General features: G+C 45.5%; 1 protein-coding gene across 10 annotated transcripts in view; it reads left to right on the forward strand.

Moving 5' to 3' along the window:
• Positions 1-577: 577 nt before the first annotated feature.
• Positions 578-16,367, forward strand: part of MTCL1 (microtubule crosslinking factor 1) — a 137,874-nt gene continuing 122,084 nt past the window's right edge. For 6 of the 10 annotated variants that reach the window (XM_036009308.1, XM_036009310.1, XM_036009315.1 and 3 more), the window contains exons 1-2: positions 580-2,031; positions 15,002-15,226. In XM_036009308.1, the coding sequence (XP_035865201.1) occupies positions 988-2,031; positions 15,002-15,226 (1,269 nt within the window). In that variant the 5' untranslated portion in view covers positions 580-987. Of the gene's footprint in view, positions 2,032-15,001; positions 15,227-16,367 lie in introns of all 10 variants that reach the window. The other 4 variants (XM_036009313.1, XM_036009314.1, XM_036009312.1 and 1 more) reach the window with 4 other exon arrangements.

Consider the following 16,367-nt stretch of genomic DNA (forward strand, 5'->3'; position numbering starts at 1 on the left):
CAGCCCCTCCTTCTGTGAGTTCCGGAGGCCACGAAGGGATGGTGCCAGCTGTGGAGCACTGTGCCTGTTTTGACGAGATACCTTGCCTCGGGGACCAGCAATCCTTAATGGAGTGTGCAGGCTACCGGGACGTTGAGAGGACACTGTGGCAGGGAGCTAAGCGGCCCTGGGAGGCAGGTGTTGGATGAAGGGGCCTCTGGGGGACGTCTGTCAACCGAGGGAAAGAGGCGCCCGAAGGCACAATCCCCAGAGGGGCCCACCCACGCGTCCCGACTTGCCAGTGCCCGCACCCCACCCCCTATTCACCTCTCCTACTGCCCTTCCCAGTACCGGGTACAGTCTCCGGGGACTAAAAAAGCAAGTAGGGTCCCAAGGACTCCTAAGAGGGCTAGGGGTCCGCAGCCTGCGCACAAGCCCGGGAGAGTGAAGCCCCGCCCTCCTGCCCCCACCCCGGGCGCCGGCTGGCTGCTGGCCGGACATGCGCACCCGCCGGCAGGGCGCAGGGAGCCGGGAGGCCGGGAAGCGCGCGTGCAGTTTCTGTCTGCTAGGAGCCCGCACCGGCCGGAACGGGTAGGCGCTGCGGGGAGCCGCGGGGAGCCGCCAACCGTTGGCGGGGAGCAGGACGCGGAGCGAGAAGAACGCCTCCAGTGCTGCCTGACGAGTGCAGGGTGCGAGGCTGCAGCAGCTCACTCGCGATCCCGGAGGGCAGCGTCCAGTAGATGCCGGCTGCAGGAAGCCGCCGCGCTGTTGTGTCCAGAGAACTCCAGCGGCAGTGACCTCAGCAAGAGGAGAGCGAGGCGGCGGCGAACTCCGCGGGATCCTTGGGCTAAGGGTGCGGGGTCGGGGGCGGCGGCGCGGGAGCGCGGGGCGCAGACCGGGCGGGGTTGGGGGGACAGTGATGAGCCAGCGCGCTGGGAGGCTGAACGCTGCCGCCGCCACCCGGTGCGTCCGCCGCCCGAGCTGCTGCCCGCGGTCCGGGCCCCGGCCATGGAGACGCTGAACGGCCCCGCGGGCAGCGCTCCAGACGCTAAGCCGCAGCTGCCGGGCCAGCACCACCGCCACCACCACCTCCACCCGCTGGCTGAGCGGAGGCGGCTGCACCGCGCACCCTCGCCTGCCAGACCGTTCCTCAAGGACCTGCAAGGCCGGCCCGCGGCGCCTGGCCCGGCCGTCCCCTCTGCTGGCCGATCCCCAGCGCCAGCCGCCCCGCGCTCGCCCAGCCTCGCGGGCAAGGCAACGCCCTCGCCTGGGACCCTGGCCGCGCCCGGCCGCCTCTCCCGGCGCAGCGGCGGCACACCCGGCGCGAAGGACAAGCCGCCGCCGGGCGCCGGGGCCAGGGCAGCGGGCGGTACCAAGGCCGCTCCTGGCCCCAGAAGGGCGTCTCGTGCGACTCCCGCGGAGCCGCTGCCGGGGGCTGGAAAACTGCCGCCGCCTGGACCCTCCGAGCCGCTACACGCGGCTGCTAAGGGCCCCAAAACCAAACGCTGCTCCGTGGTCCCCCCAGCCCGCGCTGCCGGGCCCCCGACCCCTGCCGCCCCTGTCCCCGCGGTGGTCCTCGCTGTGACCTCCGCGACCGGCCCCCCAGGCCCTGGCTCCCGCGTAAGCCACACGGACAGCAGCTCGGACCTCTCGGACTGCCCATCTGAACCCCTGTCGGACGACCAGCGCCTGCTTCCCGCCGCCAGCAGCGACGCCGAGTCCGGCACGGGATCCAGCGACCGCGAACCCTTGCGAGGAGCCCTCGCGACGAGTCCCGCGGCACGGGGAGCGCCCCGTGTCAGCCCCGAGCCCCCGGCGCCCCTCGCCGCGCCCCCCGCCGCCGGCGCTTTCCCCGGGGGTCGGAGCAGCCCCGGTGGGAGGGCCTGCGGGGCGGAGGATGCCGGGGGGCGCGCCCCGCCAGAGCGAGCGGTCTCCGGGACCCCCAGGGAGCCCGGCCTGGGCGGGCAGCCCCCGCTGGCACCCGCGGCGGCGGAGGAGGAGGAGCTTCTGCGGGAGATCGAGGAGCTGCGCTCGGAGAATGACTATCTCAAGGTGAGCAGCCGGCTCTGCAGCAGGGGTCCGGAGGCGACCCTAGGGGGCCTGGTCACGGGCGAGGACCCCAGAGCCCAGCCTTCCCGGTCCCGACGAGAGATTCTCTCCTTTAACTTTGGTCCCGGGAACACGCTGGGCTTGGGCGTCTCCTGCCAAAACTTCCGGAAGGAGCAACAAGACCTGTGGGTTCGGGCAGCTTCTCAACCCACTTAGCTTTTTTTGTTTCTGGAAGTCTTGCTTCTCTCTCCCCTGATGTCTTCCCTGTCGCTGTGCTGAGGGAGAGGTGGTTATAGTCACATTTTGGATACACACCGACCCCCGCCCCCGCCCAGGATAGGTGCCCATCTGCAGCTGTGGGGGCAGGTTATCCCTGGCCAGGGAGCTCTGGTCCCAGCCACCTGCGCGCGGGTCGGCCCCGGAGTGGGCGGGGAGGCCCGGCTGCTGCGCGCCTGCTGGTTCTCTTGCGATTACGGGAAATCAGGCGCCCTGTGCGTCATCCTCGGGGGTGCAGGCAGCGCAGGTAAAGGGGGCCACGGTTTCAGTGATAAACCTTATTTAAGTTCAGGGGTCCCTTCAGCACGGTCTGGGCTGAGGGACAACAGCGTTTTGCTTCTCAGGCTTCTGTAAGCGTCCACGAACCGGTTTTGCCGTTTCAGGAGAGCCCATTTGATTCTTTCCACACGCCCGCACTTTCGAGGGAATCGCAACCTCTGCCGCCCTGTCTCTGGGTGTTTCCGGCAGGGCCAGTGAGCAGTGTCCTCTTGGGTTTTCTTAGCTTTGGGGCACTGAATCTGGGTCCATATTTTCTCGGAGGACAAGGTCTGGCCGCAGAACAGAGGGCTTAGACAATGTTGGGGGAGGGGGTGAGGTTAAAAAAATTGAGATGTCAGGTGATTTGAGAGAAAATAAGGGGATACTATTGAGGGCAGTGGTTTTAACTGATTGTAATCCTCAGGTTAGTAACTAGCTCCAGTGATACAAACATACTCATGCTTCTGTTAAGATGGTAATGTATGAGTATATCCTCCCAAACCACTGGAGTGGCCCTCCTTTATCAGTGGGTTATATGATTTGCACCGTTTTCTCAGCAAATGCTGAACCTACCTGGTGGAGGCCCAGTTTCTGGCCAGTGCGACCGAAGGTGTGGGCTTTCATGGTGAATGGTGGTGAAGTGTGCAATTCAAACCGGAATCAGTTGAGTGTTCCTCACCCTAAACGTTTCATCAGAAGCTGCTCTGACTAGCCGAGCCCAGTGGTTATTTTATCTTGTGCGGAGAGGGAACAGTGAGGCTGAGAAGAGACCTGAGGAAAGAGCAGACTGGGACTTGGAGCGAGATGTTTGAAGCAGTGCTTTTGCTTTTGTCGCCCACTCTTAGGTAACAGACAACAGGGTGAAACTCAAAGGTGTTGAAAAGAAAGGGCAACTGTGTTGTCTGATTCTATCTGAAAACAGCACTTTGGTAAATCTTCAACAAATACAAACTCCCTAAGGCGGGGACAGATAATCTTGTTAAATTTTGTAACCCCCAACTCCAAGCAAAATCCCTGACCCACAATGTTTCTGGTTAAATTATGTTTGTCCAAATTATGACTGCTAAGCAAGAAAAATTATTTGCTTTAAGATGTTACTTGATACATGTTTGATCTTGAGGTAGGCAGTCGACATCATTTCAGTATTCCTTCCTGGGTAACTGGTTATTTCGTTTATCTTTTTACATTGTTAGTTTCTCAGTGAATGGAATAGAAATCTGACCCTGGAGTCTGGTCTGGTATATTTGATATTTCAGTGAATCTGCTCGGCAACATGGTATGGTGGTTGTTCTATTTATCATAATCCCAATTTCATAGACAAGGGTGCTGAGACCCAGAAAATTGAAATTACTTCCCCAAGGTTATATCTGGTAAGTGGTGCAGCTTCTGTTTTCCCTGCCTCCAGAGTCTTTGCTCTTTTCACTGCACTGGTCTGCATCCTCTTTCCAGCAGGGTTGCTTTTCTCAGAGTATGCTGCTTGCTCTAGAGTTGTATTAGCTCAAAATGTTCCCAGTGCTTAGCTTTCCTAGGGGATCTATTTTCTTTTTAGGTGAAAGGGTTATAGTGAACATCTCTCCAAATGGTCATGTAAGTCCCTCTGGCAATGTTTAATTTGTGGGGAATGTTCAGTTGCCATTTCCTGTGGAGCAAATATCACAGCCAACTGTTTACTGTGTCTGAGTCCATTTCTTAGCCTTCCTCTGACAGCAGGAGAGAGGAGTGGTTAGAGGAGGTCTGAAGGAGGAGAGGAGACCAAAACAACGATCACAGATATATGTGTAAGAATGATCACAAATGTATGTGTGAGTTACATGTTTGGTCATTCCAAAGCTTAAATTACAGTGGTTCAATTTGGAAAAGAAACAGCAATCCTGGTAGACTTTTAAAGATCAGTAAGTCTGCCCACTTAAGCAAAGTTGGGCAGAGAGCATCTATGACCTCATGGGGTAGAGGCAGTAGACATGCCCTTTGCATGTGGCGTTTAAAGCACGCACGTTTTAGGTTGGAACTTCTCTTTTTGTTGCTTTTGTTGCTCAGTGGTACTTTTTTAGATGGTAGGTAAAAGTGCATCCTTGACGTACTGCTTTCCTAGGGACTATTGCCCAGAACTCTGGTGATTGGATAGAGCATCTCTCTGTTCAAATATCTAACAAGAAGAGACTCAGCACAGAAATTTTATTTCACTGTATTCTGGAGGAATGTGACCACATTAAGTATTACATTCCTTCCCCAGTTTTTTCATCATCACTGTCTGAAGCTGCCAACCTTTCTGAGCTAGAATGACATGGGGTAACAAATCAGAAAAATAAGGCCTGCAAAACCATAGGAGGATGTCCTATTAATTGGTGAATTCAAGTGGAATTCTCTTGGTTTTCAGCCAGATTGCTGTATTTTTCTAAAACGTCAACAGAGAAGTGCATACCTCCCATTGTGCCGTACGGGGCTGTCCCTGACCCTGCTTTCTATGCATTTTCTTCCTTCATTGAAGGACACCAAAGTGACTTGATGAAAAATGCAAAAATCACTCAATCCATTTTCGTAAACACAGTCAGCAGAGCACTCTTGTCCCTTTACCTCTGGAGAACACGAATATATTTGGAAGTATTTAGAAATTAAGGTGAGCAGTTGACTTACCAAAAGTCCTTTGCTTCTTTCTCAAACCAAACTCATGCATGTTTCTTAATGATGAGGACTTCTACAAAATGTTGCTGGTGTGTTTCCCACTGTCCGCCTGCTTGCCACTCCTGTGTTTTGCTTGAGTACTCTGAGATAATCAGGCAATCTTAGTGCTCATTGTGAACATATTAATTATGTTCTCTGTTTCCAGAGGCTTTTCAGGGGTATTTAATCACTCTGAGTCTGTTGGTCTCTTTGGAAAATGCTTTTCACATTACTGGTGATGCACTCACAAGACCCTCCACACTTGCTCGCAAATAGCATACTCTGGAGTGTGGAGGTCCTGTAGAATCGGCAAGGATTGCTGTGCTCTTATTTTTGCTCTGCTTTCTCAGTTACTTCATAAGAATTATTTTTGGTTGAAAAAAGTAAATCAATGCCAGGTACAAGGACAAATAAATCGAATTCTTTGAGAGGAATGATTTCCTTAGGGAGTGCTTCGGGAAGGTTTTTTTGGTTTTATAAGATGCAGTGCATCATCACTGATCCAGCTGTACCCATTCTGTTTCTCACTTGAGGTCGTCTCCTGAGTTTCAAGCTCTGAAAGAGTTTTGTTAAATTTGACTGTGTGGATTTTAAATGATGACTGTGGCTCTGAGACAGGGACACTATGAGGCAAGGCCAAGCAGTTTTGAAGTGCTTCAGCTCCTCCTTACCTCTTCTGGCCCTTTTCCTCCCCACTTTCCTTTGGAAAGGTTAAAGTGGACAACATTCCTATTCTTTCCCGACATTCCACTTTCCACATCCATTCTTTATTCACTCTGTGAAAGAGCTGCTGTGACAATCTTGGGTGGCAAAATAATGTAGACCAGGGCAAATAGCCCATCAGCTGCTGAGTGAACTGTCACTTGGTAAACAGTGGTGGCAGTCCCTGCACTTTCTTAGTTACAGCTGGGACTCGGCAGAGAACATTTCCATTGTCCAGAGGGAAATGAGGTGGATTATTTTTATATTACAACAGACAATAGTTTCTGTCTACAACTCCCAGAAGGTGGAATTATTGCAACAGTAGCCAGATGACTCCTCCTCCTGTTCAAATTGGGTCTTTTAAAGGGGGGTTATTAAATCAAAAGTAGTTATTTATTTCAGGTTGTTTAAAGGAGATTATGATTTGAATAAAACTATCAGTATGATAAAAGTGTTCTTATCAGTTACACTAAGAGACCATGGATTTGGGTTTTATATTTGTGGCTAAGACTATCCTCCTAGAGATTTTCATTGAAACATTTCATTTTAATCTTGGTTTACTCTAGTGCACACATGCTATCTTTTTTAAAAAATATATTTTATTGGTTATGCTACATAGTTGTCCGATTTTCCCCCTTCCACCCTGCACATCCTCTTCTACCCACATTGCTCCACTTTAGTTCATGTCCATGGGTCATACATATAAGTTCTTTGGCTTACATTTCCTATACTGTTCTTAACTTCCCCCTGTCTATTTTCTGTCTACCATTTATGCTACTTATTCTCTGTACCTTTTCTCCCTCTCTCCCCTTCCCTGCTGATAACCCTCCATGTGATCTCCGTTTCTGTGATTCTGTTCCTCTTCTAGTTGTTTGCTTAGTTTTTTGTTTTTGTTTTTGTTTTAGGTGTGGTTGTTAATAACTGTGAGTTTGCTGTCATTTTACTGTTCATAGTTTTGATCTTCTTTTGCTTAGATATGTCCCTTTAACACTTCATACAATAAGGGCTTGGTGATGATGAACTCTTTTAACTTGACCTTATCTGGGAAGTACCTTATCTGCCCTTCCATTCTAAATGATAGCTTTGCTGGATAGGGTAATTTTGGATGTAGGTCCTTGCCTTTCTTGACTTTAAATACTTCTTTCCAGCCTCTTCTTGCCTACAAGGTCTCTTTGAGAAATCAGCTGACAGTCTGATGGGAACTCCTTTGTTAGGTAACTGTCTCCTTTTCTCTTGCTGCTTCTAAGATTCTCTCCTTATCTTTCATCTTAGTTAATGTAATTCTGATGTGCCTTGGTGTGTTCCTCCTTAGGTCCAACTTCTTTGGGATTCTCTGAGCTTCCTGGATTTCCTGGAAGTTTATATCCTTTGCCAGATTGGGGAAGTTCTCCTTCATTATTTGTTCAAATAACTTTCAATTTCTTGCTGTTGTTATCCTCTGGCACCCCTATGATTCAGATGTTGGAATGTTTAAAGATGTCCTGGAGGTTCCTAAGCTTCTCCTCATTTTTTTGAATTCTTGTTTCTTCCTTCTTTTCTGGTTGAATGTTTCTTCCTTCTGGTCTATACCATTGATTTGAGTCCCAGTTTCCTTCCCATCACTGTTGGTTCCCTGTACATTTTCCTTTATTTCACTTAGTGTAGCCTTCATTTTTTCATCTAATTTGTGACCATATTCAACCAGTTCTGTCAGTATCTTGATTACCAGTGTTTTGAACTGTGCATCTGATAGGTTAGCTATCTCTTTGTTGCTTAGTTGTATATTTTCTGGAGCTTTGATCTGTTCTTTCATTTGGGCCTTTTTTTTTTTTTTTGGCTCGGTGCACCTGTTACATAGTAAGAGGCGGAGCCTTAGGTGTTCACCAGGGCAGGGCAACCCACATCACTGGGTTGTGATGCTGTATATGGGGGAGGGGTCCAAGAGGGAGCAATGGCAGTTGTTCAGCTCTCTGCTGGTTTTCAGTCACTTCCCCCACTACCCATAAGCAAAGTGGGCCCTTCTGGGTGCTGATTCCCTGGTGGGTGGGCTTGTGTACATTCTAGGACCCTGTGGGTCTCTCCAACGAACTATCCTGTGAGGCTAGGAGTTTCTCCCACTGCCGTGTCAACCCCCACAAGTTTTTTCAGTCAGAGGTTTGAGGCTTTATTTCCCTGGGCTGGAACCCTGGGTTGTGTGGTCTGCCTCGCTCTTCAGTTGTTCCTCCTAGTTTATCTGCATGCGAATGTGGGACCGCCCGCTCCACCAGCTGCCCCCTTGCTCGCCAGCTGCCTTGTCCTGAGTCCTCTCTGCCCTGGCTGCCCATCTCTACCCCTCCTACTGGTCTGGATGAATGTTTCTTCTTTAACTCCTTGGTTGTTGGACTTCATACAGTTCAATTTTCTCTCAGGTTTTTTTGTTTGTTTGTTTTTTGTTTTTTATTTTTAAATTGTTGTTGTCCTTTTGGTTGTGAGAGGAGGCACAGTGTGTCTACCTATGCCTCCATCTTGGGCAGAAGTCCCACACATGCTATCTTATTATTTTTCTTATTATTATCCTTATATTTTATTTGATATATAAAATTAGGCTCAATTTGTTATTGTAGGCAAAGGGGATAGTTTAAGAATTCATATTATTTTAAGATTTCATTTTATATACAAAATTTGAAAGACATATTTAATTAAAAAACTAGGTGAGGTTTTCAATGAGATAATGATCTCACATTTAAGAATCTGACAGACCTGATGTTAGGTCAATATAAAACTGTTGATTAAGGAGAATTTTTTTCTTATTAACTTCTGTTTATAAACAACAACAGCAGTTTTTCACTTTTACTTACCATGTCTAAACTATATCTGCCAGAAATATCATGTGTTCTGCTTGATTAGGTATTCTTAAACATTTAAATGGCAGACATCTTTACAGTTCCTTAATACAAATTAGGGCATGCTGTCAGAAAATTAATGTAGTTAGTTTCAAAATCACTACCTATCATGACCCTAATCTGAATAATCACAGTTTATGCTTTCCAAATATCTGCTGCCAGCTTACATGTTTTATAATTTGCTTTTCTTGTAACTTCTTTTTCACTGAAGCAGAAAATTGCATTTTTTCAAGGTTCTGTGAAAAGAGTTGAAACACTGGCTTCATCCTGTCTCTGAAATAGACTATAGTGTTGGGAAGCTACTTAAACTTTTAGAATCTCAGTTTCCTCATTTTATAAAGGGGAGTATTAATGTCTTTGCTGCACATTGCAATGTTTTTCTATTTTTAAGTATATTTTATTGATTGTGTTATTATGGTTGTCCCAATTTTTCCCCATAACCCCCCTTCCACCTGGTACCCCCTTTACCTCCAGCGATGCCCACCTTAGTTCATGTCCATGGGTTATGCACATGAGTTCTTTGGCTTCTCCATTTCTTGTACTATTCTTAACCCCCCTCTGTCTATTTTGTACCTCCAATTATGCTTCTTAATTCCCTTACCTTTTCCCCTATTCTCCCTTGTCCCCTTCCCTACTAATAACCCTACAAATGATCCCTGTATCTATGATTCTGTTTCTGTTCTAGTTGTTTGTTTAGTTTGACTTTGGTTTTGCTTTGTAGATTCAGTTGTTGATAGCTGTGACTTTGTTGTCATTTTATTGTTCATAGTTTTAATCTTCTTTTTCTTAAATAAGTCCCTATAACATTTCATGTAATGGTTTGACAATGATGAGCTCATTTAGCTTTCTTTACCTTGTCTGGGAAGCACTTTATCTGCCCTTCCATTCTGAATGATAGCTTTGCTGGATAGAGTCATCTTGGTTATAGGTCCTTGCTTTTCATCCCTTTGAATACTTCTTGCCAGCAAGGTTTCTTTTGAGAAATCAGCTGATAGTCTTATGGGAAGTCCTTTGTAGGTAACTCTCTGCTTTTCTCCTGCTGCTTTTAAGATTGTCTCTTTATCTTTAACCTTTGGCATTTTAATTATGATATGTCTTGGTGTGGTCCTCTTTGGGTCCAACTTGTTTGGGACTCTCTGTGCTTCCTGGACTTGTATGTCTATTTCCTTCACCAAATTAGGGAAGTTTTCTTTCCCTATTTTTTCAAATAAGTTTTCGATGTTTTGTTCTTCCTCTTCTTCTGGCATCCTGGCATCCTATGATTTGGATGTTAGCACTTTTGGAGATGTCCGAGTCTTCTTATTTTGTTGTCATTTTTTTTTTTTCAATTCTTGTTTCTTCATTCTGTTCTGGTTGAATGTGTATTTCTTCCTTATGTTCCAAGTCATTGATTTGAATCCCGGCTTCCTTCCTTTCACTCTTTGTTCCCTGTGGATTTTTCTTTGTTTCACTTAGTGTAGCCTTTATTTCTTCCCTTATATTTTTGCCATACTCAGTGATTCTTCTGAACATCCTTATCACCAGTGTTTTAAACTCTGCATCTGATAAGGTGGTTATCTCTATTTCGTTTAGCTCTTTTTTCTGGGGTTTTGTTCTGTTCTTTCATTCGGGCAATGTTTCTTTGTCTCCCCAATTTGGCAGCCTCCCTGTGTTTGTTTCTGTGTATTAGGTACAGCTTTGACTCCCTGCCTTAGTGCACCAGTTAAGTTGTGAGGGGCAGAGCCTTAGCTGTTTGCCAGGGCAGGGCAGCTCCCTTGACTGCTTTGTGGCTCTGTGTCAGGGGGAGAGTTTGGAGAGGGGACAGTCCTGCTGCCTGGTTTCTGCAGGCTTGGCCAGCACTGTCCCCATTTCAGTCACTTCACCCAGTTCCTGTTTGCAAATGGCACCCTTCTAGCTGCTGCCCTGGTGATGATTCCCAGAGTGGGTGGGTTCATGCACATTCTAGAACCCTGTTGGCCTTTTAAATGGATTCTCCTGAGAAACCAGCAGTTCCTTCTGCTGCCCCAACCCCCACTACTTTTTACAGGCAGCAGTTGTGAAGCTTTATCTTTCCAGTGTAGAACTGGGCTGCTGAGTCTGGCATGGGGCTGGGATCGCTCTCTTCCAAGGTATCCCTCCCGATTTTTATCCACCATACGTGAATATGGGACCGTCCATTTAGTACTTCCTGCTCTGGCTCCCCCCTCCTCCCCTCCTGCCCCTCTGGATGATATGGCTTGTTTGTATCCTTGGTTGTTGGACTTCCATACAGTTCAATTTTTGGCACTTCTGGTTATTGTTTTGGGGTTAGTTGTGATTCTTCTTATGGTTGTGCGAGGAAGCAAAGTGTGTCTCCCTACGCCGCCATCTTGACTGGGAGTCCCATAGTGTTTTTCTGAGGACCAGTTGTTGTAACGGATATACCCGCACATTGATAATGTCAGGCTCTGAATGTTAGCCTGCTTTTGTAATTTTACACTGCCAGGGGGCTTTTAAAAGTGTAATTTAAAGCCTATTACTGTTTTTTTGTTGTTGTTTTGGTTGTTACGAATAATGTATTTATTGGAAAGATCGTGGGTTTGGAACCAGACAGCCTGGATTTGCAGTGCAGCTTACATTTATTATCTGGGACTTGGGATATATTAACAGTGTGGGTTTGTTTTCCTTGCCTATGCAACGGGGGTAATATGGTCCTGGAAGGGTTATTACAGGCTTAGGTAAAGTGCTTAATAAAGGATGTTTTCTGTTCTACAAATTAGTTAAAACATGAATTATAAAGCAATGATTCAAATACACCCAATTATGATCCCTATTTTTGCCTAAGTGCAATGAATGTTGGTAATTATTTATGCCAACAAATATTAGCTGTTTCCATCTAGCCTACTCAATGACTTGGAGGCAATGATTTTAAGAGCTTCACCTAGCCCTTAAACAGTTGTTTGAGCCTGTGGTGCTTGTCTCCACATCCATGAAACATATCCAGCATTGAACATTATGGTTGATGAGGGCTCCCTAGAAAGTCTGAAAATAAAGAACATTTTTATGCCTGGAAGTTGTATTTTATGTCTCCTTATGGCTATATCACATGTTAAAAATTTTAGTTTGAGTAACAGGCATTAAAGATGTTGACTTTTAGGGACAAGCTTTCCATATGGAAAAACAATCACAAATTCCTTCTATGAACAGAATGGCCACAGCCACTGTATATCTGTATATATACATATACTTATTGATTATTGCTTGTATCAAACTATTTTTTATTAGTTACCCAATGTCATAATTACCTTTCAACTGCCCTGAGACACAAAGGTGAAGATTAGGCTCTTTCAAAGTTGAATTCATCATATTCATGGATGGAACCTGGGTGAAACTTGACCTTGATTTTGAAGGTACTCTCTTTAACAAAAGAATGACATTCACAAGGCCCATTTAAAGCTTTTGGCCTGCAGTTGGTCTCCTCCAGCCTGGGTAGGGTTGGGGCACAGCTCCTGCAGTACATCTTCCAAACCTTAGTGTGGGGATCCGACATCAGTTACAACCTCTTTGCTGATGGTCAGCAAAGACCTTCATGAAATAGCTGACTTCTCTAGTCCCGTGAAGAGCCTAGCCAGTTCATTCTGTTAATGTATGTTCAGTGGAGGCCACTCTCTTGGTTAGGGTAGTGTGGACAGGGTAAGGAGAATCTACAGGTGGGGCAAAGGGAATGAAATGGCACATCTGTGCTTTCCAGTAGACAACTGCATATAGTTGAGGTTGAACTGTCTTCACCCTGTTTGTGCCAATCTGTATTATCCCATAAGGATTCCTAATTTATTTGTTACACTTTTGTACTTAATCTTATGCAGGATAAAAATACTCTTTAGGAGGTTTCTTTCTGTTCAATTTCTTATCTATCTGAAGCTCTGATATTGGGAAGTTTTGTGCTTTATTGTAAGTGAATCCCAGTTTTAAGAACAAATGTAGGATTAGCAAGAGTGGTAACAGTGGTGAGAATCCAGAAGCAAACTGAATGGTAGGAGGAGAGCTGACAATTTAGGGTGAAGTTTTATAGAGTTTACCCCCCTGCCCCATGAGCCTTGATAATAATTGAACAAAACAAATGGGAATGACTGAGTGTATCCTATTCTGGAGGCATTTAAATCATCATTATGAAATGAATCAAGAAAATTCTTGCATGCTTTCCTTAATCTTCTTCCATCTAAATTGCTCCTTGTTAAAATATTTTATAATACTTAAGTAGAATTTAATTTTTTAAATCTCACCCAAGGGTATGTATATTGATTTTAGAGAAGGAAAAAGGGAGAGAGGTGTGGCTCAGTGGATTGAGTGCCAGCTTGTGAAACAAAGGGCCCCCAGTTCAATTCCCAGTCTAGGGCACATGCCTGGGTTATGGCCAGGTCCTTAGCAGGGGGTGCACAAGAGGCAAACACATGTTATTGTTTCTCTCCCTCCCTTTTTCCCTCCCTTCCATTTTCTAAAAATAAATTAATTAATTTAAAAAATTAAAAAAACTTAGTAGTAATTTAGTATTTAAAAAAAAAGAGGAAGGGGGAGAGAGAGAGAGGGAGAGAGAGAGACATTGATGTGAGAGAAACATGGATGGTTTGCCTCCTCTACGTGCCCCTACCAGGGATCAAACCCGCAATGTAGAGAGTGTCCTGATTGGGAATGGACCCACAACCTTTTGGTGTACAGTATGACCCTCCAGCTAACCAGGCCACATAGCCAGGGCTTCACTGGAATTTATATCCCACATATTGTAGCCATGTCTAGGAGCTTGGGAAAAAAATTTTAATAATTAGGCTACAAGACTGGAGCAAAGCAAAGGGGCAGTTATGTCTGATTTTGGTTATCTTTATGATTTGGGCTTTCTCTGTGTTGACTAGTGTTATGTGTTCATTCCACAAATATTTATTGAGGGCCTGCTGTAGGGTTCCTACTGCTCTGGGTGCTGTGAATGCAAAGAGGAACAAGATACTCAAAGTGTCTGCCCTCATGAAGCTTACCCTTTAGTGTAGGTGACTGATGATAAATTGACAGTGATAAGAGGTAGAAGAAAATAGAGCAAGCAAGGGATGACAGCCACTGGGGCTGGGTGATGATGAGGTGGTCAGCGAATGGTGCCCCTCAAATTATGAGACAGGAGTTTTGCAGAGTGCTGGGAGGAGCGTGAAGTACAGAGGTCATGGTATGTGAAAGGCCTGGAGCAGTCCTCTGCCCTGTGGGACCAGAGAAGAAGGGGGCACCTCTGGGATCCTGGGGAGGCCTTTGAAGAACTTCTGGGTGTGATGGGAAGCCTCTGGAGGGTTTGACTATGGGAGGAGGTTGAGTTACATATTAAACGGACTCTGTGGGGAGAGAATGAACTATGAAGGAAGAGAGGGTGAGAGGGGAAACGGGGTGTCATGTGATGAACTTACCTGTTGTACAGCTGCCATTGAGAGGGGTGGAGGGCATGGTCCTTGGGAGGAGAGCACCCACAGGTATTTTGACATTGAGCTGGCAGCACTGGATTGGCTGTGGCACGGGAGGAGTGGAGGAGGCGAGCCAGGGTCAGCACCTGGGTTTTTCTTGTATCTAGAGGGGCCTCATATTGCTGGCAAAGTAAAATGGAGGTGGGAAATAAGGACAGGTGAATGAAAAAAAGCAAATCCTGTGTGTGATATAAGGGTGATTTGAAACAATACAAAAGGTTCTATCTTTAGAATTTTGAGACGTCTCACAACGTTAGTGCTGAGATTTGCATTGTGGACCAGAATTTTAGAGACATTGGCAGGTATGCTGTAATTTCAGGGCAGTTCACAGTTATGACTTCACAGAAGTTTACGTGCTTTGAAGGCAGGGTCTGTCTGACTCAACCTTTGAATATAGATTGTGCCTTAGAGACAGGTTTAATGTTTGCTTTGAATCTAAAGGTTTAATTATCTGTAAAATACTTCATTCATGATTGTGATTAGGAAAGAGATGTTGGAAATGGAATAAATATTGATAGGCCACAGTGAATAATCCAGGCTGGATTTTAGTTTCTGGATCCATAAGATTTGAACAGACATCTGGTGATATTCTCTCATGTAAGAATTTCCAGAGGTCCCTGTGCCATATCACATAGGGGTGGCCATAAGCCAGTGAGTTAGTGTGCATGTGGTTAATATTTAGTATCACTTAGCAGGGTGGAGGGGAGACATGCTTTTTTGGATGTACTTGGCTTATAAATCTACTCTGTCTGTCTTGTGTAGGATGAGCTGGATGAACTCCGGGCTGAAATGGAAGAGATGAGGGACAGTTATTTAGAGGAAGATGTTTACCAGCTGCAGGAGCTTCGGCGAGAACTGGACCGTGCTAATAAAAACTGCCGAATCCTGCAGTACCGCCTCAGGAAAGCCGAACAAAAAAGTCTGAAAGTGGCAGAGACTGGTCAAGTGGACAGCGAGCTTATTCGAAGTCTGGAACAGGACTTAAAGGTGAGCGAGTGGGGCTGATGGGACGTGCATTCCCAGAAGGAGCTGCTGCGATGCAGTCACAGATCTGAAACTGCAGCCTTTGTACCCCACTTCCATGGAGTCCCGAGTTCTGTTTGTGTTTCTTTCTTTCTCTCAACAGAGTTTAGCATGAACATTTTTTGTACAATTTATGAACAAAGGTTCATAGGCTGTGTGTAGTCATGTCTTAGATACCCCAAGATTTAAATCCGTCATATGAACTGGAATCTTCAAACTTAAAAAAAAAAGAAAGAAAAATAATAATAATAGATCTATAATAAAAATAATACCTGGCAATTGGTTTGGCAATTGTATAGAAATTATACAGAAACTCCTAAATATCTGAAGTATTTTAAAAATCAATTATCAATTCAGTTATAGTCAACAACCACTTTTAAGAGTTGACTATAATCACTTAACATTTTTATTGTTATTTTACTTTCTAGGACGTAGAAAACCTAAAATTACCATAATCCAAGGGAGACTAGTATAGTGCTGATTTAACTGAAGGAGAAATAGGATCATAAATAACTGACTGTTGGAAGTATCTTAAGAAGCATCGACAGAAGTGGGAATGAGGTGCAGAAATCCTAGACTTTGAACCATTTGCTCTCTCCATGGGTATCATGGCTTCTCTCATGCCCCAATTATCAACTCATTCATCTAGAGATGAATTATGTATGATGTCTTCCTTATTATGAGAGTCCCTATGAAACCTCATTTAGCCTTTCATTGTGGTAGCAGGGAAAGAATCTTTGTAGTTCTATCAACTTTATAAACCACTTACACAGTGTCATTCGGTGTGATATAACGGTGATTTATATTTCTTTTGCAAAATCTCATTTCATTTTAGAAAGTAAAAATGTTTAACTGCTTTAATATTCAAGAATTTTAACACAGGAGACAATTTAAAACTAGATACATTACATATCTACTACAGAATTATTTTGTTTTTTTAGCATATATGTTTAGTATTACCTTTGGAACAGAAACACTTGTGTGTTTTTTTTAACTTAATCTTTATTGTATTTTTTTCCATTACCATTTAGTCCTCTTATGCCCTCCACCCCCCAGCAATCACCACACTGTTGTCCATGTGAAATATGTTTTTATTATTGTTACT

This window comes from Phyllostomus discolor, chromosome 9 (genome assembly GCF_004126475.2).
Source record: "Phyllostomus discolor isolate MPI-MPIP mPhyDis1 chromosome 9, mPhyDis1.pri.v3, whole genome shotgun sequence".
In the NCBI taxonomy this organism is placed as follows: Eukaryota; Metazoa; Chordata; class Mammalia; order Chiroptera; family Phyllostomidae; genus Phyllostomus; species Phyllostomus discolor.